The following is a 22,767-nucleotide window of genomic DNA, read 5'->3' as shown; positions in this document are numbered from 1 at the left end:
GACACACAAATCTTCCAAAGCAATACCAGCAGCCTGGAGGTATAACACACCACAGAGTTCTCACCAACAGAGCAAGGGCAAGCAGTAAGAGTTGCTCAGCTGAGCTGCCCCGCCCCACAAGGCTGTAGAAGATTTTTTTTTATAGTTCAGACTCTTTCAGCTGCCGTAGGAGGGGTGTACACTGCACTGTTGTGAGGGCATGGCCAGCGGAGCACAAGGCAGCAGCAGGAGGCTCCTTTCTCAACCTTGCCCGTCCGCACGGGCTTTCAGCAGGCCAGTCAGACCCCTCATTCCACATCAGATTCAGGGCTCGGACAAAGACCTGCACAGAGCCTCAGAAGCCTCTCTTCTTCAGGGATGCTCTTTGGCCATCCTTCAAGTGACTGCTACTTATTCCGCATTTAAGAACCCTGGCAATTAGAAGAAACTCCCTTGCCTGCTCAGTTACAGGGCAATAGTGAGAACCAAGTCAGAAGACTCAAGACTGTTTCCACCAAGTACAGTGGTTTCTCCTATGGAGTGTCTGTCTTTCGAAGTTGGTGATGGCTCAACTTAATTCTTGCTGCTTAGTCACCAGAAGTCACACTTAAACAATGGAGCTGCTAGAACACAGCCCGTGGCTGAAAATCTTGTTGCTTCTGTGATTTTTCCCCATCGGAATTCGAGTAAAGAGAAGCCAGCAGCACAGGGACCTGCAGCCATACTAAGTGTAGCTCCTGCTCCACGGATTTCCATCCACAGGTCCAGCAAGGGCCGCAGCTGCAAACTGCCACAGAAAGAGGCTGGGCAGTGATGGCGACAGTCCCAAGACCTGCTGGTTAGACTGAGACCCAGGTATTAGGTCGATCACAACTTTCCCTGGCTTGCAGCGGCATTTGTCTATGGATGCCCAAGTGTGTTTTAAGGTTTTGATTTTATTTATTTATTTATTTATTTATTTATTTATGCCTCAGCAGCAAAGTTAAAGAGATGTTATGTTGCAGAAACCACGTGGCCTCCTGAAGTGTGAATTTTCTGTCCCTGCATAGAAAGCATTTGCTGGTCACTACCCTGACAGGTTCTGAGTCCACACATCCGTTCTTGTCCTTTGGCTCAATGTTGCTTCCTCTGAGGGGTCTTGAACACCTGGCTTAGAGGGCAGCCAGTTTTACTCCATATGCAGTCCTCTACAGCTCTTGGCTGAGGCCACCTGGCTCACTCAGCTGGGTGAGAAACCTAAGCTTCCTAAGGATGAGCCTGGCCTGTGCGCCCCACTTCTCAGTGTGTAGATGGTAAGCGTGCGAGCCACAGTCAGATCACATCTGTGTGAAGGGAGCCACGAACATTCAGTCTCGGTATCACAGCAGAACCAAGTGTCCGGTCTTCAGGCAGTAAGACAGCTTTTGATATTTACAAAAAAGGGAGAAACCTGCTTCCTTCTCAAAGGTTTAAGTGATGATACACAGTAACTATATCAGGCTGTAAGGTAAGACAGGATGTATCACATGCCAACAGGAAGAAGGAAAACAGGATTGAGAGCTTCATGGCTTCCGAGCACCAAGGGACAGGTGCTTAGCACCTGCTCGGACCCTCCCACCCAGTCTCTACTCCAGGGGAACTCAACCCCATCAAAACACAACCCTCTGCCTATAAATAGGAAGGTCTTTGAGACGTTAATTAAAAATAAGTCTGGCATTTGGAGTCTCTGATAAACAAAGGGCCAAGAGCAGAAACAAACACAACAGTTGCTCATTTGATCTATACATAGGTATTAAGGACTGCCAGCGTCTCCCCAGGGTCTTCTTTCAATTACTCCTAAATCTGTGGACTTGGAAACTATGTAACAAAGTCACCTTCTCAGTGAGTGTAACCCACTTTACTAACTCTGAAAGCCACTAGAAAAGCCAGCATATCTAAAACAGAAGCTCAAAACTATAATGTGCTGAGCAGCCAGAGCCTGAATCCACCTCTGTGCTGCGTGCATCTCATTCTGTGTACATCCCACGCAAGGGGCCCAAGTTTCAAGTGCCCAGGTGCCAGTGGCTGAAGTGGACAGAAAGCTCAGAGCTGGTTTTCTTATAGTCTCTGCATTTTAGAGTGCTGTGTCAAAGACCAGTTCTCTTTGAACTTTTGTTTTTTCCCTTAGGATGATTAAATACATTAAATACTTATGATTTTGTGTTTTTCAAAGCTGGAATAAGCTAAGCGAGACTGAGGCGCACATCACACTGCTTTACCACAAGCATCCACTTTTACTTTGTAAACCATGGCTGCTAGATTCGTTTTTCATTTCCTTTACACATGGCTTCTGGCACTAGCTGAATGCAGCCGGGATGCTTCCACACATCTGAGCTGAGTTTCCTTAATGGGCAAGGGAAAGGCGGCGCCACCAGAGCACAAAATGACCCGCCCAAGTCTTAATTCAAACGACTCCACCCTGTTGCTCAAGCTTTTGAGAAACTTGTACTATCTTTATGGTTTACTCATAGGAGGGAACTCCTAGGCCTCCAACAGTTACAAATACAAAGTGATCGCCGGGGAATACTGGAGGAGGCACGAGCTGAGCACTTGCTTCTGGAAGACCCGGCCTTAACTGGCACAGGGTGTCATGTTAAAGCCAGCAGTGAGCTCATGTCTCTTCCCACCAGTGAGGCACACCGGTTCGATTGTTACCTCGGCATCCTGCTCCTGGAGGCGGTACGTCTGCTGGAGGCGCTGCAATGTCTGGGGGCTCAGGGCCTTCTGCTCTAAGAGACACTCCAAAAGCAAGACGATCTGGTCCGGAGAAAGCTGCGGACAAAAGAAACAGCCCTTGAAACGTCATGTACCCAACAAGAAGTTAAAAACAGGGTTCTAACTCAGGCACGGTTCTATGTCTGAAAGAAGGGGTGTGCGGGTGCTGACTTTGCCCGGACATCAGGTTTATACTCTCTGCGGCCCCAAAGATTGCATACGCCACAAAATGTTTCCGGCTAGACAAGGACTCAAGAGATTATCCAACTTCAGGCAAATCCACAGGAGTTACCATAAGTAGGTAGGTTCAGATTTCTCTTCTGAACCATGTTAAGCCTGCAAGGCACCTGTTGCACCCTGAAAAATAAACACAGTGTAACAATTGCCTCCTCTCACAGCCCCTCCCCTTCATGAGGAGTCTATTTTTAATCTGTGAGTTTAAGATACTAAAATCACTTTACAGGCTGCAGGCAAGCAAACGCACAGCAATGGACACGCCTGAGTACACACTCAGATAGCTGTCACACCGGAGTCGCTGGGAGAACGGCTAAGATCAATGGGGGGCATTTGTGTGCGATACAAACAGAACAGAGTAACCGTGGACAAACAACAGCAGTGCTCAGCCAGGAGCCAAGCCCTGCTGGGCCCTCTCAACCCAGCAGCAGAGTGAAGAGAAAACTCAGGGTACACCTGTATTGACTGAAAAAGGTTCATCCTAAAATCAGAGTTTAACAAGTATTTACACTAATTCTACATTCTCTATGCTGGCACTCCTCCATGCCTAGATACGCCTGACAATCCTGAGCAAATCAAACTTCTGGGGGCCAACGCTAGGCCAACAGAGGGTGCCTATGAACACCAGGATTTTAACTGCCAATTTCTAATACACAAAAGATGTTAACTTACCAAAACCCTTTTGTCCTAAAATACATGCTTTGCCTGGACCAACCCCCCCCCCCACACACACACAATGTGCACACACTGGGTAGTCTCACCAAGAAAGTACCTCTCACCCTTCCTTCCTTCCCTCCCTCCCTCTCTTTGAGAAAGGGTTTCACTTTCTAGCCTGGCTGGCCTGGAACTCTCACTATGCAGACCAGATGAGCCTGTCTCTGCTTCCCCTGGGGTGCTGGGATTAAAGGTGTGTGCTGTCACTTTTAGTATTTCTAATGTTTCTGTCTCACCCTAAATCTTAATGAACTTGTTTCCCCAGTGACAGACACAGTGCCCAGCATTGGTTCCTGGGTGTATTTATTATGTAGTTTTGCCCCACCTACGGTTATACCATGGTCAGATTCTGAAGCAAACAATACCAGCAAGACGGCCCTGACCTATGAGATCCTAATGTAAGGATTCCATAAATGAGTCCATTTCCCTTCCTGAGATAAAGTTTTTGCAAGATGTAGTGGTACTAAGAGAACCCAGCTATTTGCTAAAGCAGGCCAAACCCAGGACCTCCAGTCCCTAGGAGCCTCACCTGTCCCTAAGCACATGCGCCTCAGGTGTATGCGGGCCCATTCGGGCTCCTTCCCAGAGGCACCTCCTTTCCATCACTGAGAGCCCTGGCTGGGGCCTGTCTCTCCAGCCCTCTTCCTTCTGGCCACCCATCAGACCCAACAGCAGCTTCGGCATTTCCAGGGAAGCCGTAACTTGTCAGCTCAAGGCCTCGAATGCACCCTTCCCTAGAGACTACACACCTGAAACACCTTCACGCACAGCGTCTGTCCTGGGTCCTTAGCTAAGGCTCCTCAAGTCACCCCATGGCTTCTCTAGGTTTTGTTGTTGCAGTGGCTAACCATATACCTGACCTAGGTATCCCTCCTGGGTTCAAACACTGAACACAACTCCATTTAAAGAGTGAGAACTGCTAACACTTGAGCCGGACAAAACGCTTGAATCAACACCTGTGTGCTGTTTTCCTTCCAGGCAGAAAGCTCACATCTGCACTCAAACAGAATCAAAAGGGTCATGGAAAGCTTTCGTCGTCCCAGAACTGAGGCAATGGAAACATTTAGAACTAAGCCCCCTGACTTTAAGACTGACAGCTGAGATGACAGGAGGGCTGGCGGGAGGAGGACATATGCACTCAAACCTTGGGGGGCTGTTTCCTAAGTTTATCTGGCTCTAATTAAAAGGTGGGAAAGAGGGAGGGTGCACCCCCTTCCAAGGATTCCACCCCCCATCATTCAGGAAGGTACAGACGCCCTCATGCAAGCGCTGACTTGTTCGGAGGTGGGCAGGACAGAAGGCACAGCCATGCTGAACATTCCTCTCTAATGCTGGGAGATCTCTGCTAGTCTGGCCTTTGTAGAATGGACTTGGAGAAAGCACTCCATTAGTAAACAACCTGCGGCCACCTGGCTCTCCAATTCATGGGAAAATGTAGTCTCTAAACAATGAAGACAGTAGATACAAATGCTGTTTTCGGCCACAGATAATGAACTAACATTCATTCACAAGTAAATATTATTCATAAAAAAGGAGTACAGGCTTGAGAAGAGGATGCATTAAAGCAAAAGTATTTTAATAGAGTGAACTTTGTAAAATACGAATTTGCTCCCTGTCAAGCCATCCCGCGATGGAAAAGTCGTAACACATGATAGATGTTCACAAAGGGACTGAAAGATCTGGAGTACTTGCAAATGTGCTGGGAGGCAGTGCTGGACAGTGGGCAGTCCTGGCAGCTGGCACAGGGGAATATCCCACTCCCAACCACGTAGAAATCAAACGAACTTTCATATAACTTTGGGACCAACTGTGTGCTATCACTGAGGCATTGCAGGAGACACAGAATAAACAGAAAAGAGCCCGTGTCGGTGAGCACAGGGCCCCTGGGTCGCCAACTTGAAATGTTTCCCACAAGATCTGCCTTTCTGGCTGGGGCCGACAGCTCATGCTTGAAATTCAGTTGCAAGAAGAGAGAAAATTCTTCCTTTTCACAAGCAAGGATCTGTGATAAGGTTATTATTTCCACAATGGGAACACCTCGGTATTGTAATAAGACCTCTGCCCAGAAAACTCGAGACAAAATAAGACCATGAGACGCCTAGATCATAAGGGTCCTTGAAAAGAAAGAACCACGCAGGCCTGTAAAACTTATTTAAACGAACACAAGAAACAAGAAGCAACAGGAAGTCAGGCAAGTACAAACACTATTTGTTAATTGTGGAAATCTGTATTCTTGCCATAAACATCGAAGACTTCATAGTCGTTAATTATGAAGAAATGTACAAAAAAAAGTTAACTTCAGCTGTGCCCCCGCGAAGTTAAAAATTGAGACAAGTGGCACAACTTTCAACTGTTTTACAGTTTCTTGGAGAGAAAATGTGAAATTTCCAATCCCCGGCCCCCATTCGCAAGTATAAGCGGCACAACAGAAACAAACCCTGGCTCTTCCAGGAGGCAGGGGTGGGTGGGGGCAGGGGCGGATGTCCCTCTGAGCTCCTGCAGGACAATTCACTGGACTGCAGCCCCCACCTTCCCCTCCGACAGCACAACACAATGCAGAAAAGCCAGTTTAACCCCTCAAATCAGAAATGCCACAGATACAAGTCTCACCATAAAGATTCCACAGGCACAAACATCAGGGCTGCAGCTGGCATGCGCTGAAGGCCAAGGGGAGCCCCGAGCCCCTCCTTTGCAGCCCAGCTGGTGCACAGCAGAGGCCGGCATGAGGAAGGAAGTCAGAGCAGCTCCAGACTGAGCCTGAGACTAATGCAGCCACAGACTGACAGCGGCGTGAGTTCTATTATTACCCCATTATCACTCTGGGATCTGAGCCGAAATGAAGCATGCTTCCTCCCTGGTGCCATTTCCTTTTATCCTGGCTGGAGACTAAAAGCGGATCAATGGGGGCAATAATGTATGATGTCACTTCCATTATAGCGACAGCCTCCCCTCCTCTTTCAGTCTGTCTGAAACACACAGAAAGATCAATTCTTCCCAAAAATGGTTAAAAAATGCTTTGGGAGCATGCATCTTCCAGAAGAGCATTCTCTGCTATATTTGTCTATGTTACTTCGGCAGGAACTGTTTACACAGAACAAAACAGAAGAAATGGGGGAGGGAGAAAAATCTCAAATTCTCCTGTAGGCTGGAGACTTGCTGGCTGAAATTCAATCCAAGCAGGGGCCAAGGCAGAATGTGAGCCGCTGACCTTTCAAAGTCACGTGTAGAAGGTGAAAGGTGACCTCACAGATATAAAACACCTTTCATTTTATGAGGCGTTCCGAATCTGGAAAATTCCTTGCCACCTTTTCCAGGAAACACAACCACCACTCTGCAGGCCCCAAGACAACCCACTCAGGTCCATGGGTGCCTGGTACCAATGAGACACATGAATGGAACCAGGGAAGACAGACATTGCTCTGAGCCCTGAAATAGAACTCCATCTAGTGATTTTCACTTGCAGACGACTCAAGGTAAGGATATAATGGAGAAAGTTCCAACAGTCCAAAGAGAAACAGAAGCGAGCAGGAGGAAGCCGGGTCTCTGCCGGACAGGAGAGGGCTCCTTCTTTGCGAGGCTGCACCACCAACAGGCAGAGTTCAAGGGCGGTGACCGCACGGACTTCAGGACAGAACTAACTTGTCTTCCATGCATTAGAAACTTAAAGAGAAACTAGGGCTGCCGTCACTGCTGCTACAGCAGGCAGCAGAAAAACCTGCTCTCTGCATGGGTTTTCACTCTAATCACATTGTCAAGAACGAAACACAAGCCTGGAAGACTGAGTGTGAACCCTGCCTGCGTTATTTTCAGGGTAAAATTGGAGGCAGCTAGCAAAGGGAGGTTACCAAGTAATGAAAAGTAAAAATACTGTCGCTTCAAACCACAGAAATCAACCAACAGGCACAGGTTCCTATGGTAGCCACCCTTTCATAAGTCACTGCAACAGCCTCACTGTGATGTGGGAAACGTTGCTAACAGTTGGAGATGCTAGGCAAATGTCTAAGCCATGCTTGGATAACAGCCCGTCCATGCTATACACAGTGTGTCATAAAGTTTGTTCTCTATGTTCTGTGAACTACGTGAAACCAGACCATGTGTATACTAATATTTTATGCTATTACATATTTTAGAAACTAAATCACTCTAAATGCTCAAATTGAAAATTTCCAAGGATTTTACGAGGGATGCTGAGGTTTTCATGTCTGCCTGCCTGGACTCTGCCAGACCCACAATAGTGGGACAGAGTGGGAAAGCACCCCCACTTCATGCTTCTGGGAGAATCAATTCAGAGAAGCCCCAGCGCTTCAGGCCATCTTCTGCCGTAGCCGAACAATTTCCAAAGAACACAACTTTTAAGTCTCAGAAACTACTTTCAATTTCTTGTGTTCAGATTGTCCCCCATTGAAATTTGTTGTTTACTTCAATATTCTGACCTAACTCACCCACAGTTTATGCAATGACTGATGAACTAGTCTTGAATGTATATGTTAATTTTGATGAACTTGACCTTCTAATTTATAATTTATAGTGATGTCTTTTAGCTCTAAATTCTTGTTATATACAAACTTAACTCAATGTAAAGCCCAGCATGTGAGTAAACACGCTGTTGTTAAAACTTTCAGCGGATTCTGATACAGTGTTACAGCTACAACCATGTGATACTTTGTAGCTATCACAAAGCACGGAATAGGGGCTGCATCCCTACAGCAAGATCAAATGGAATGTAGACAAAGGCTGCATTTGGGTGAACGCTACATTTCTCTTTTTCTTTTCCTGACAGGTTTTCGTGTAACCCATGCTAGCTTGAAACTTACTATGTAACAAAGATTAACAGTGAACTTCTGAAGTTCCCACTTCCACTTCCGGAGTTCTGGAATTACAAGCATGTGCTACCATACCAGAAGCGTGTGAGTGTGTGTGCACGCTCATACGCACATGCTCAATAAGCACTCTACCCATCTAGTCACATTTCTAGGACAAGTTAGATAATTTTCTAAAGACCTAGAAGGAAATTAAGGAAGACCCAGTCAAATTTTGAGTCACCCATACAAGACACTTGATCCTTTTCCTTTTTTCTGTCTATACCTTAATCTGAAATAATTTTCTTAAATCCTGCTGCAAATATTTCCTGATAAATAAATGGAGAGAATATATATTTTAAGAAGAAGTTCAGACTACAACCTAATCTAAGTCTGTGAAGGAAATGATAAGCGAGTACCAGACAGGCAGTGGCCAGGGCCTCTCAAGAGCAGGCCTGGCTACAGCCACTCCCTGACCCCCACCCCCATGCACAGAGAAATCTCCGATGTTTTGGCTTCAGTACTTTCTCCTTTAAGTCAGTGACATTACTGTTAAATAGAAAACATCACTTCTGTGCAAGCAGGGCTCAACAGCTTAAAGTATTTAATGTGCCAGTCTGGTAACCTGAGTTCAATCCACAGATCCATATAAAGGAGGACGCATGAACCATGAGTTCCTCTGATCTCTATATGCAAGTCATGGCACATATGTGTACACACACAGAGAGAGAATAAAGTTTAAAAGCTGGAAGAATATTAAGTATTCCAAATGCCTGTAGATTCACACAAAGTCAAGCCCTAATGATCACATGCTCTGGTTTTTATCTGGCATGTCAGGAGAGTTTTCAAGCACTCTCTAGTCTTTTCCCCATGAGAAAATAGTTAAACCCTAAATCTACTCAAGTCTAGAACGTCTTCCATTTCTCTAGCTTCCATATTACTCTGTCAAAGTGAGATCATCTGAGCAGCTCCATTACAGACATGCAGCTCTCACTAAATAACAAAGCCCACACCAGAGCCTTCCCGGTTGACTTTGTTTCACGTAGTTCTGCCTCCTGTACAGGTGAGACACTCATGCTCACGCAGCATGGGCTGCAGTCGGCCTGGAACGTGAGCTTCCTCTGAGTGAGGGTTAATGAGCACAACAGCCCACCTCCTGAAGAGAACGCCAGCTTCAGAGCTGTACCATGAAAGCTGGAATCCTCAAGCTGAAACAGGGCAATGTGCGCTCAAATGTAACTCTTAGCTTCTGTTGAGAGCAGACATATATAAGGAGATTTCTAATAGATTGAAACCACCACATCTGTTTCGTGTGCCACCTATTCCTGAATTTCATACTCAAATGTTTATCAGAAAGACTTCAGTGTCCAACATGGCAAGATGAAATAAGAGGGTAACAATGTCTGCAAGGAGAGCCATCAATAAACTGTTTAAGGTGTGAATGAATCTATTGAGAGCAGATGTGTAGAGAGCTACAGAAAAAGGTCCAGAACAGAAAATCCTCATTTCTAAAGTACAACAAATTCAAAGAATTCAAATTCAAATGCATGACCTAAAAGGCTTTATCGGCACTGCACAGTGAGGACGCCAATGTCTTCAGATGCAATGGACCAGGCTCATGAGCAAAATTAATTCCATGAGGATTAGCAAGCATGGGCTCTATGTTGAACTCGCTAACAAGGACTAAAATTTACAGCGTTAAAAAACAAAGCCACAAACATATGTTAGAGTTAATAAAAAAGGGACAAGGAGGGCAACGGAAGTCCAGGGAAGTCACTGCTCAGATTGGCTTGGCTCACACGTTCAGGTATAGGTACAATCATGTTGAAACAGTATCTAAATGAATTGAAACAGTATCTAAATGAATTGGCTCATGCGTTCAGGTATAGGTACAATCATGTTGAAACAGTATCTAAATGAATTTCACTCTTTACGTCCCCTCACCCCTGGCTCTGGCCTTTTTTCTTCACAGAGGCAACCGTACAACATAACTATATTTTTGGTCAGATTTTATTTTCTAATGTTTTGTCTTTTCTACTGAATCTAAGCTACCCAAAGATTCTGGCCACATGTCTACAATTTGCCTGTTGACTTCTGTTGTATTCTTACTATATGTATATCCAGCCACAACTACAGAGGAATGGCAGCGAGTTGGATGAGGGCGCCGCGTCTCACTGTACGAATTACTGCTGGGTTGTTATTTAATAAAATTTATCTGGGGTCCCACTGTCCAATCGCTACCGTGTGACAGCCTCATTTCACAGAATAATTTAAGGTGCGTCGGGCAGGGGGATCACGTTAGGACCTATTTTTGTATACTCTGGGATTCCAGTCTGTGTATTTTACATCCTGGATTGACTCTGAAAAAAATTCAAGAAAATTCATGCAAGGGAAAAGAAACGAACAGCTTCAGGGAACAAAGCAGAAGGTAGGTGTCAGGTCTTCAGGCCGTGCATTCATCTTTTGTACCTAGAGGGGACGAAGGCCATATTAGGCCAGCATTTGGTATAAAGGAGAAGCTGCTGTCTGTGGATGTTCAGCATTTGGTATAAAGGAGAAGCTGCTGTCTGTGGATGTTCAGTATATGGGACAGGAGTCTCAACACATCTGCCTATGTAAAGCTATGCTCCACACAGTGACCGGGCAAGTCATCAACAGCTGGCAACCCCGACACAGGACAGGTCCTGAAGCCCAAGAATGCCCCGGTGCTGGGGTCTAAGGTCTACTGTGAGCTCCAGGCTGGATGCAGAGCAGGTATGGCCACAGCCACAGTCAGGGCTGGGAAGTCAGGAAGCCTCTGCTGCCACGGAATACAAAGTCCATAGTCAGAGGAAAATCTAAACCTCAGCGGGTCTGAGGCCAGGCAGGCTCTTTCTCGGAAACTGGTATGAATGTGAGTGACCCCAAGACGTGCTTTCCGGCTGTAGCTAAAATCTCAAGGGCACCAAGTCACAGCTAAAAATGTCGCAAAGATCAAGCCAGCTCTGCTTCTGGCCTTTTGGTGCCTTGCTTTGCATAGGTACAATGGACCCATTTAGAAAATCCAGACTTGTTTTGTTGGAGTGTTCCTGCATTCTAAGTGGTTTAATTATTTAATCTCTAGTGGAAAATACTATACAGAGACCGACCTTCTCAAATCCTAGTGGATTGGTATAAATTATCTTGGAATCTGCAAGCTTTTAATTGTAAAATTGAAGCTGGGTTTCCTTTTTAAAAGAAAAATTTCTTACAGAACTAAATTTCAAAACTAGCCTTCAGTCACCGTGGCTCACATTCCTGTTTCTTACCGTTTCCACCACTGTTAACACACCAACTGAAACAGTCATTATTCCAGTCAGACAGGGCTCTAGTTTACACAATGCAAGAATCAATACGCCACAGTGTACCCCCTAAAAGTGTGCAATTATGAAGTGCCAAAGAAAGCACAGTAACATTCAAAATAACCTAAGGAAAAAGTGACCGCAGATCCCCCGGCGCGAGGAGACCCAGAAATCACTCACTTCATAATCACTCACTTAAACGCCACAAGCTGAGAACCACTTCCCCGCTCATTTCAAACTTAGCTTCTTAACTCAGACCTTTGCGAGGAATAACCACAGCCAAGGCAGAAATACAACGAACACACTGTGCACTGCAGGGCAACCCAAACAAACGCCTTCAATATCAAGGGGAAAGTGTGGCCGCTTCCCGATCTGGGTTCCCATCTGAGCCGAGCGTGGACACGCAGTTGTTTAGAAACTGAAGTTAACCTGTTGAGCATTCCCAGGAGAAAGCCAGAGTCAGCCACTGTGTCGCTGTTTTCCTGCGGGAACGTCCTTCCAGCGTTGCCCTCGGCAGGGCCCGGCAGGGTATCTGTTTGCTAATCTCTTCCCCGGGATCAGCAAGAAACCACAATCCCGACGCTCAGGAACGCTCTCCCAGAAGAAACGCCCTCAGCAGGGGAGAACAAAGCAGCAAGGTCCAGGATCGGCTGCTGGGCCGGCGGGAGCCGAGGCCTCCTTACCTTGACCTGGGACCTGCACCTGCCGCCCCAGGCTGATAAGGGCCTCTCGTACCGCCCACCTCCGTGCCAGCCAATCCACAAACCCGCCCCGCCCTGACAGCCACCCCCTACCCGTAACCCCCCCCCCTCCGCAATTCCACTAATTAGACGTTCGCCTCCCACCCGACACTTACACAAGACACAGACCAGTCCCAGCACAGCCTGCGATTCAAATACGAACAAAGGCGGGCGTAGCCGGGGCACTTTTCCCCAATTCACTAAAGTGAGGACCTCTACCGAAGCTGCATCCCAAGGACGTGAACAACACTTCCGTGAAGACCTTTCCAGCTACAACTGGAAAGAAAAACAACTGCTGAAAAACAGTTTGGTTTATAGCACGGAGCAAACGCTCCTGGGTCACCTGGAAGCAATGTGCAGGACCATGAGGGAGGACGGAGGGGGAATGAGCCACCCAGCTGATTTCTAGTAAACAATCCGCATAATTGCTAATTAGGAGTGTGGGAAGCTGGAAAGGGGCCCGAGAGGGACACACACACACTGACCGCTCACAGCTAACCAGAAGTTACCTGAAAGAGCTGGGGGAAAGGCAGGCTAGAACAAGTTTCCTGGGTTCCCCACAACACACCAGCAGCAGACTGGTCACCAGGACAGATCCCAACAACAAAACCTCTTATAGCTGACTTCACTGTGAGCAAAGACTTATCCCCATGAAGAGCTGGACATTTGAAGGCATATCCCAAACAAAACCACAAAGACTTTCCCCAAATAAGCAGAATGCACTTAGCAGAATCCCATTTGCAATTCTAAGTAGTAAAACTTTCACTCCAGTTTGAGATGCTGGGTGGAACAGGACCGACTAAACCCATACCTATAACATATTCAGGAAAACACGGCATTACAGGAAAGCTGCCTGGAACATGCTACCCACCTGTCTTGGTTTGATCTAAGTCATATGCAGCCATTTAAAATCGTCCCCAAGCTTACAGGTTTACAGGGCAAATTGGTGAGAAGCCTTTTTTTTTTTTTTAATTGCAGGCAATGACCGGCTGGGTGGGAAGAAGAAATAAAAACCTTGGCCCTAAACAACCCCAACACAAATAGATTACACAAGTTTTTCAGTGTGACCTGTCCACAACAGACTGTACATTTTCAAATTTCTAGCTATGGTTTCTGTCCCGTTTCAGGGTTTCACTAGGATATGCTCCAGTTTGAGGTGAGGAGGTTTAACACAGCCCAATGCTATGGAAAATTAATATACCATTTTATTTTCTTAAAAAACACCATTTTTGTTTAGTGGCTAAGCCTGCTTTTCGGCTAAGCACAATTTAAAGTTTAACAGTAGCAATCATTTTAAGTCTTCCTAAAACAAAAATCAAGTAATTTGTAGATTAAACAGTATAAAGAAATTGTTAAGACAAATGTAAACCAAGGCCAGAACATCTATCTTAGCTTAAAGCTTTAATACCTGGGAAATCAAATACAGGAAGAACTCCCAAACATCTGCTCTGGAGACCAAGTCAACATGCTGAACAATTGAGATGGCAGGGAGACCAACCCTTCAGAGGAAAACAGTACCCCAAATTCATCATTTTCCGTTAAGATTTAGAAATTGAAGTCTTGGCTAAATTAATCTTATTTTGTGCATGGCAGAACACTTCCCTTCATTAAGACTAATACTTTAAATAACGGTCATCAAAAATCATAATTCCCCGAAGCAGTTTTCAGTTTGAGAAAAGAAGCAGTATAAAAACACTGCACAGAAATCAACAGCCTGTCCATCCCCGCTGCTCAGACTTATGCAGACTGAACTTTCACTGTCAAAGAGTAAGCTCCCAGATCTTCAGGACGGTCTCATAGGGATGCAGGAGCATCTCAGAGGCCAGTGCTGCTGCTCAGGTTATTTTAAAAATAATATCCACTGCCCTTGATGGAAGTCAAACCAGAAACCTTGGTTGGTCCATGCAACTTTTTTTTTTTTTAAGGTCTGGTCTGAGTTTGTGTTCTCCCCTGGGCTGGTTAGGCTCTCTCCTTCTAGGCTACCAGCATATGGGTCCCCATTTAAGTGGCAGTGGGGAGTCCTGCTATCCTCCTAGGGGAGGCCGCGGCGGGGAAAACCTTGGGGAGCAGGTTGCCCGGCCCCACTTCTGGACCCTGCTGACCTCCCCTGCACAAATGCCCTCGCTGGTAGAGCCCACTGACCTGGGAACAGGGTCTGCAGCACAAGCCAACATTCAAGTGTGGAGACACCAACCGCTACACAGTCCTGGATGTGCGCCAGAGAGCAGCCTGACACCAGTAAGCTAGCCCTCTGCTTCAGTGCCCCACCCTAGGAAGCCCCCACCCCAGGGGTTTGCTACCACAGGACCAGAAGTCGAGCAGAGAAAAACTCCCCCCCCCCCCCCCGCCCAAGCACAACTCTGGTTCTCAAGAGTTTCAGTAGATGGCTCTCCTATTTCACTATCTAAGAACTACCCGTTGGCCACGGTGTCTACTGGGATTTTCGGAGCCGCTAGAAGCCTGGCGTGTGTCTTAAATTAAAGTAACTTGTCTCCTAGTAGGATCTTGGCCCGTTAACAGTTATTCTTAGCAACTAAATGATGGAAATGTGAAAATAGTCCAACTTAAAAGAGAAATCAAAGACAATGCACTTAAAAACCTACACCCTTAATTTCACAGCCATTACAGGCAAATGTCACGTCTATTTCAGGGGTACTTCCTGGGAATCTAGTGACAGCTTAACCGATGAGCTCCACCACGTGCAAATGAAAACTGCACCTCACAGCCCAAAAGCCAGCCCACTGCCTCAGCAACCACTGTGTGCCGGGGACAGTATTACCGGAGGTCTGCAGAGAGATGACCCGGAGAGATGGAACGTGAAATTGCATAATATACAAGCATATATACACAGTGGTCACAGGCACGGACCGGCTCACAGATGGGTCCTGGAATGCAGGCTTGAATGTTAAAAAATAGTATGTTATTGAAGTTTTTCCATTAAAGTGTTAAAAAAACATATTGCAAAAGAATATACAAGACAAACAACTGCTCACAATCAATACTCTATAATTAGATTGTTCTTTTGAGCAGGAAGGCCACTTTCCCCTAACCAGAATTATAAATTAGTTATATAGCACTTAAAATGTCTCCTTAAAATGTCAGCATGTTAAACACTACGACAATTTCAGTATCAAGGTAGAAATATGTACATTAACAGGAGCACGGCCTTTTCTGTTACTTTACATCTCTGTGTGCATGTACATTACTTCTTTTTGGCACAGAGTCCTTCTGATACTCAACCCTGTCTGCAAACACTGGCTTCCCAGCTCACTGCCTTTTCTTTTCCATTACCAACATCTCCAGGTGTGGTGGGCAGGGAGATGACAATGTGGAACCCTGCCATTCTTTGAGGCAACATGACAAAGAGGCACTAATGTCAGAGATGGAATTAAAATCACACATCAACTAAGCTTGCTGGGTAGAGCAGAACACCTTCAACTATCTTGGTAGCCCTACAAGGGTCTTTACGAGCCAAAAAGATAGGGTGGAGAAAGAACCTAAGCCGGCAGTCCAAAGCTGGCTTTGAAGATGGAGGAAGAAGTGGAAGCTCATCCTTCATCTTTGAAAGCTGCAGGAGGCAGGGAAGTGCCCGGACTCCACCCACCTAGGGAGGTTTACTTGGACTTTTGACTTCCTGATATTGTAACACAATGTTTTAAACTGCTAATTTTGTGGTACTTTGTTACAGCAGCTATAAGAAACTGATACATCTAATACCAACCACCTCAGCCTCTGGCTCAAAACACGAGAAAAGCACTAAGGCGGGTGTAACCCACCAGCTTCCTTCTGTGAGCAGCTTTCTCGTGGGCCTGCTGCTTCATGGGCCATTTCAGGCTCAACTCTAGTGGCTGAGAACAGAAGAGGCCTGCAACTCGACAGAGAACCAAGGCCAGGCACCGGGCGTCGACCTAACGGGCCAAACAGGAAACAGAGCGCCACTGGCAACTCCGTCTTGATCAAATCTAAGAGTTAATCGGTAACATAACCCCACCACCTTTTTTCATGGCTTTAATTATTACAGCCAGTAAGAAATATTCAGCCGACTCTGTTTAGTAATGTTTTATTTACCCCTAAAGGCTGAAGTCCTCATTAAATGCAGATTCAACACAGACGGTGGAGCTCATGGCCTGGTGGTTGCCTTTTTCCTAAGTGTCTCCCTCAACAACCCACCCCCAAAGGACTCTGGGTATATAATACATACTCACCATTTAGCAACATGAAGATTTCTTATGTCACTACCTATTTCTGAAATTTTATTTTTGAGTCATTTCTTTCATGTTTTGTTTTGCCAGCACAAATCGCCACTCTGGCTCCCAAACACACCTGTGTATGTTAAACCTGGCTAAATCTGGGAGGAGCCCAGAACCTTTGGGTTTAAACTGGACAAAACATCTAGTACGGACTGTGGTGTTTCCTGTAGTCCACGCGATCGTAAGTTAATGCCCATCCTATGTCTTATGGTGTCAATTCTGATATGGTGTTGCCGTTGCTTGTTTTGTGTCTTCTTCCAAAGCGAAATGGCTATTTCCAGGTAACTGACCCAGAAGGTACACCTGTTGTTAGATCAGCATTTCAGCTCTGGCTGTAGCTATCACACCTGCCTGCAGAGCTGAGAACAGTTGGAGGAGGGAGGCTAAACTGACCTAGGAGGGAGGGTGGGAGTGGGAGAGAGTGTAGGTGCAGAGTACCTTGTAACAAACCTTTGGACGTAGGAATTGGTGTAAAGATGGCAGATTCCTTATTTCTTCCCTGGCTGCATGGCTCAGCTACAGGCACAAATACTGGAAGTGGAGGGATTACACAATTTCAACTTATTTTTCTCACAGGCCATACTTTTGATACTACTTTATCAGACAATTCTCAAGGCCGAATGTTTCTCAGGAGCGAGACCCCAACAGTATGGAGTAGCCTGGTGGACCTCAGGACAACCGCTGGTGCCATTCTATTCAGGGTACACAACCACAGGTGGTCCCCGACTCCTGTTCTCCAGAGGTCCACAGTGACCCTTACTTTAATCTGGACCTGCTCACAAATGAATTCCAGCAGGGTCCTGGTCTAAGGAGGCCTCGTGAGAGGTCGTTTCTGAGAGCATCTGGGAAATGAGTGGGGATGACCCAGAAACCCAGCTTCCAGAATAGGCAGCACCCCTTTAGCGTCTAAGCCTGCTGCTGGCGAATCCAGGAAGCCCAGCAGCTAAGGATCCTGAAGCAGGGTTACTTAAAGGAACAAGGTTTAAAAACACAAACCGCTCCTTGAGCAGATGCCTTCTCTGCAGACAGCGTGCCTGCCCTGTGGAAACGCTAGTCACTTTATGACGAGGGAGGCTGTGACTCTTCTGTCTTTATCTCCCAGGAGTGCCCACTAGAGTCTTCACACGGGCAGGGAGTAGCCTGGTATGTCTGCTGTAGGTACCAAGAGTTGTACCAAATAAGTTTAATCATTAGGCATTTGTTACTTGATTCAATTTTGGGTGTGTGTTTATACTCAGATTTACAATATGTACAAGTTGCCTAGAAACCAATGCCCAGAATTCATAGCCTGGTGCAGGCTAAGCTGCCCACTAACAAATGGCAGGTTCCCTACTACAGTATGGTGGGGGGTATTCCCATTCACCCCATCACCCCTGTTTGATGCTCTCTAGTTTTCTAGGGAGTCTGGCATAACTGGAAAGAGACAGGAACTTTCCCCTTCTTCTCTGAATATACCTTACTCCTGAGGAAATCCCTGTTCTTTTTATGTGACTTTGGTGTTACACAGAGGATCACATGTAAGTATGTACAGACAGACAGCTGGATGGGAAACCTGTCATACAGAAGCCCCTCCCACAGTGGGCAGTTTTCATCCAGTAGGGTAAAGCCTACACATGTCTGAGGTGCTGTTCCTACTATGTCCCTGACTCACAGTACAATGTATCAACAGAACAGTGGCAGAAAGCTGGTGAAAATCAGCAAAACTCAGCAACCGGCCAGTTTGTGAACCCTCCAGAGTCATGAGGCTGCTGGCCGAGAACGAGCTCTGCTGCTTGGAGGCACCTGCCCTCTTCAGCAGCTCCCAAGTGCACCGGGCCCTCTGTAGAAGAGCAGTGAGCTGGGAGCCAATCATTTTCCTGGGTTTCTCAGTCCTCACTGGAGACAGGGAATGCTTCTCCCTAGCTCCTTCAGCAATCTTTTGGAAGAAACTGCCCAAGACAGAAGTCATGTTTATTCAGAGAACTGGGAGTGAGGGGAACTTACTATCCCAGATGGGAACTGACAGCTGGGTTCCCTGGGTAACACCTGAACTCACGGAGCATGGTGCAGTGCCTAATACTCTGCTGTATGCCAAAATCTCAGGTGGCGGAAGTCTACAGAGTTCTCTGCCGCTGAACACAGCAATACATCTGACTTTCAACGTTATGTGAACAGCATATCGTCATCCACCAATGAACTCAGATCAGTTTCCAGTTAAAGCATAACCTTAGAAAGAACCCTTAGGACATAAGGTCAAGAACATAAAACAAACAAGCAAAAACCTTCTTCCTTAAAGCTGTGACAAAGGCACTGGATGAAGTAGAAGGTTAGTTTCTCCTGAGACCTTACAGAACAGCCACTCTAAACCACGCTGAGAGCTGCAATCTTAAGTCCTTTCTTAAAACCCCTTCTTAGGTCAAAGACAGCATATCATGTGCGGTGTTCAAACCTCAAGCAACTTACCTGCTGTGATAGGCTTCAAGAGGTGGTTAATAGCACACAAAGGAAACCCCAATTCAGAACCAGCAATCTGCTGACTCGGTAGGAGCTGGACTGTGAAGGGTACCTCAAGGTGCGCTCAGGGGAGCTCAAGGGAGGCTAAACACAGGTTGGTGGATTCAGCATACCTGCAGTTCCCCCAGGCCATGGCAAGCCTCAGAGCTGTGGTGGCAACCGTGCCTCCATCTCTCGGGTGTACAAAGGGTACCGGGAACAAACTACCACTTTTTCTCCACATTAAAAAAGCCCCTAACAAATCCAACCATTTGGCTAAATGAATGTAAGGCTACACTTGTGTTTCATTTAGAAGAACAAGTAAATATTTATTTTACAGCAAAAATGTAAGCAAATTAGGAAGGGAACTCTCGTAAAGAGACGCAGTTCTAAGGCTGAGAGCAGGAGAAACTGTACTCGTAGGGAGAGCCCCTGTCTGTCACCAGTGCAAGTTAGCCCTAAACTGTACACATGCATGGAACATTGCTGTACTGAGCAGGCTGTGCTTATATACATCTATGTAACAACAATTCACAATCTAAGGCTGTACATAACGAAGGAAAAGAGGTCACTAATTCCAGACAGTACAGTGTGAGGTTCGTGCAAAGGTCAGAAGGGAAGAATGGTGCAATATTGTAATTTCAAAAACAAAGGAACACTTAAAATTTCTCTAAAAGTAATAAAGACCTTCCTCCCTGACCCACTGTGACTGTCATTTTAGGGGCAGTTGCTCATTTAAAAATTGGGGTTGTCTTCCTATAAGCAGATATTAGAAGCAAGTAGGGCCTGCCCGATAAATTCTGTCTTCATAAACTATAATTTCATATTTTAAGTAACTATGTTTTCAGATGTCCCTCTGAGAAACTTACAGGCAAAGATCTTTAAAAATCAGTCTCTGTGCCTGGTGTTGTGGGTGCACTCCTTTAATCCCAGCACTTGGAAGGCAGAGGCAGGCGGATCTTTGAGTTCAAGACCAGCCTAGTCTACAGAGTGAGTTCCAAGGACAGGCTCCAAAACTACAGAGAAACCTTGTCTCAAAAACCAAAAAATCGGTCAATGAAAGGCTCAGCCATCCTCAGGCTCAGAGCAGCTCACATGTACACGTGATCACGTGATGTCCCTGTGCTCACAATGCAGATGGTCCCAAAGCCATTTTAATCTCCCACAGCAAAGACCTGGAAGGACTTAAAATACAAATACATCTACATGCCTCTGTGTTCAAAAGGATCCTGTTTCAAGAGTCTTCCACTCAAGACTTATGCTTTAGGGGAGACACGGAAAACATGTCTGGGGGAAAAATAAATAACTGGGGATTGGGGAAAGAGTAGGGAAAAATACGTATTACTTGATTCTGGTATCAGAGCCATTTACTTTACAAAACATAACATCAAATACACATAAATTATAAAGAAAATTCTTTGTACTACTCACTTGGACAGCTAGTGAGCCACCAGGAGGCCACCTTGCCCTAGAGTGTGAGTCACTGCCAGCCCTGGCCATGAACACTACAGGATGCATGACCGGGAAAGACTGTCCAAACACACCACCAGGCAGTGTCCAGTCTGACAACAGTAAGTGTGGTCATCTCTTCCACATCCCTGAGCAAAATGCTGAGTGGATAGGGCCATCTTCTAGTTCTAGGGAAATTCTTATCAAAGCCAAAGTCCTTCCACTCTGATCCCTCCCTTGGAAGGAATCCCCAGCAAGGCTCATGTGACACCATCCAACAGTCTGTGTTCTCTCAGTAGGGCACCAAACGAAGTCAAACAGGTGTCAAAGTATAGCCAATGTTCCCACCTTTCCCTACAGGAACAGGAGCATATTCACAGCTTGCCCTCAGTGCCTTTGTCCAATGGGGCCTCACGAGCCAGCAAACGGGTTGAGGAAGTTAATTATCCAAACAGAATTTCAAAACTCTGTTTCGTTCCAGCCCTCCTGATATGCTGCATGCTCTCAAAGCCCCTCGTCTATCCGACGGGCACCAGAACTTGATTTACCAGGACAGTCCATCCTTTGGCATCCGAACACTACGTGACAACCAGATTCTGTGCATGCAGAGTGCAGGGACCTCCTTGTGAACCACAGTTCAAACTACTGTCTAAAAACCTAAACAAACAAACAAACAAAAAACAAAGGCAAAGCAATGACTGCTTAACCTGGATTTAGAGCACAAAATAAGACCAGGCATTTCAAACTGAGTTGAAACCCAGGTACCAGGGGGCAAAGGCAGGATGGCAAGTTCAATGCCAACCCCATCTACACAGCAAGTTCAAGGGCAGTCTGAGCAATTTAGCAAGAGCCTGTCTCCAAATTACAAAAGCAAAAGGAGGAGAGAGGCATAGTGTACAACTGAGCCCTGGAGTTCATTTCTCAACGCAGGGGGTGGGGAGGTTCCTTGCTCTGTGCCCCAGAGAACAGGAGAACAAAGTACCAGGCATGCCAGGGCTCCAAAACAAACTTCTGTTAGAACATAACAGGGACCTATCCTCAGCATGCCACTCAGAATGCAATCTTCTCATTTTCAATGGCTTTGTGAGGAGGTGATGGACAGCAAGGCAGGGACAGAACATATAAGAACTGAAAATCTCCCCAGGACTAAGTAAACAATGGAATTCGATAGTATGCCTATTTATCACAGCCACGAGTTTACATCTGCACACATGAAATCTGGAGCAATTAACTTCACACACAATGGGACTTCTGCTAGTTCCTGCCTAGAACCATCATGGATTTCCTACTCTACTCCCAAGTCTGTGGCAGAACCAAGAAGAGTGAACACAAACGCCTGTATTGTGACCGAAGAGCTGGATTGTGCTGAAGATTAAGGCTCACACTTTTGAATGCCCACACTTCACATACAGCTGTTTTGGTGACAGGGGTCTATGAAGTAGGACAATTAATGATAGTAATAATTAACCTAGTGTTTCCTGTTCTGAAAGAGGAAACCTGGGGAGATGGCTCCGTAGTTAAGAAGAGCATTTGCTACTCTGCATAGGACCCAATTCAGTTCCAGGAACTACGCTGAGCGGCTCACAACCATCTGTAACTCTAGCTCAGTGGGATCTGATGTCCTTTTATGGTCTCCGTGGGCAATGTATTTAGGGGCACAAACCCATATACATAGACACAATTAAAACTTTTAAATGTATTATTTTTGAAAAAGGAGGAACTTTTGCAATTTTACCTGCAATACATTCTCTGATGCACTGATGCACACATTTGGGTCCCCAAAACAGAGAGGTTTGGGGAGTCAGTTCACTGTGACTGCAGACGGGGGTCACCATGTGGGGTGAAGAATGGAGGAACGTGCCCCTCATTGAAGCTATCAGGGGGGAGGTGCTATGAGGGAAGGCATGTTAGGCTGGTCTCTCCCCTCCACTCTCCCAGCCTCCGGACTCTGACATACTGAAGACTGTCTCAGGAAATACAACAGGGGCATGTACGCCATCAGCATATACATAATTACCAACAAGGCTAAGCCATTCTTAGCCACCTGTGCTGGCTGCAGCTGCAGGAATCTTTCCTG

The 22,767-nt window shown here is 46.1% G+C and overlaps 1 protein-coding gene across 1 annotated transcript in view; it reads right to left on the bottom strand.

The window, feature by feature from the left end:
• Positions 1–22,767, bottom strand: part of C16H9orf3 (chromosome 16 C9orf3 homolog) — a 233,523-nt gene that overhangs the window by 19,487 nt on the left and 191,269 nt on the right. Inside the window, exon 13 of the mRNA XM_005355323.3 lies at positions 2,653–2,769. Coding sequence (XP_005355380.1) covers positions 2,653–2,769 — 117 coding nt within the window. The remainder of the gene's footprint in view (positions 1–2,652; positions 2,770–22,767) is intronic.

This window comes from Microtus ochrogaster, chromosome 16, assembly GCF_000317375.1.
Source record: "Microtus ochrogaster isolate Prairie Vole_2 chromosome 16, MicOch1.0, whole genome shotgun sequence".
In the NCBI taxonomy this organism is placed as follows: domain Eukaryota; kingdom Metazoa; phylum Chordata; class Mammalia; order Rodentia; family Cricetidae; genus Microtus; species Microtus ochrogaster.
Note: the sequence above shows the minus strand (reverse complement) of the source record. Positions and strands in the feature narration are given on the sequence as shown.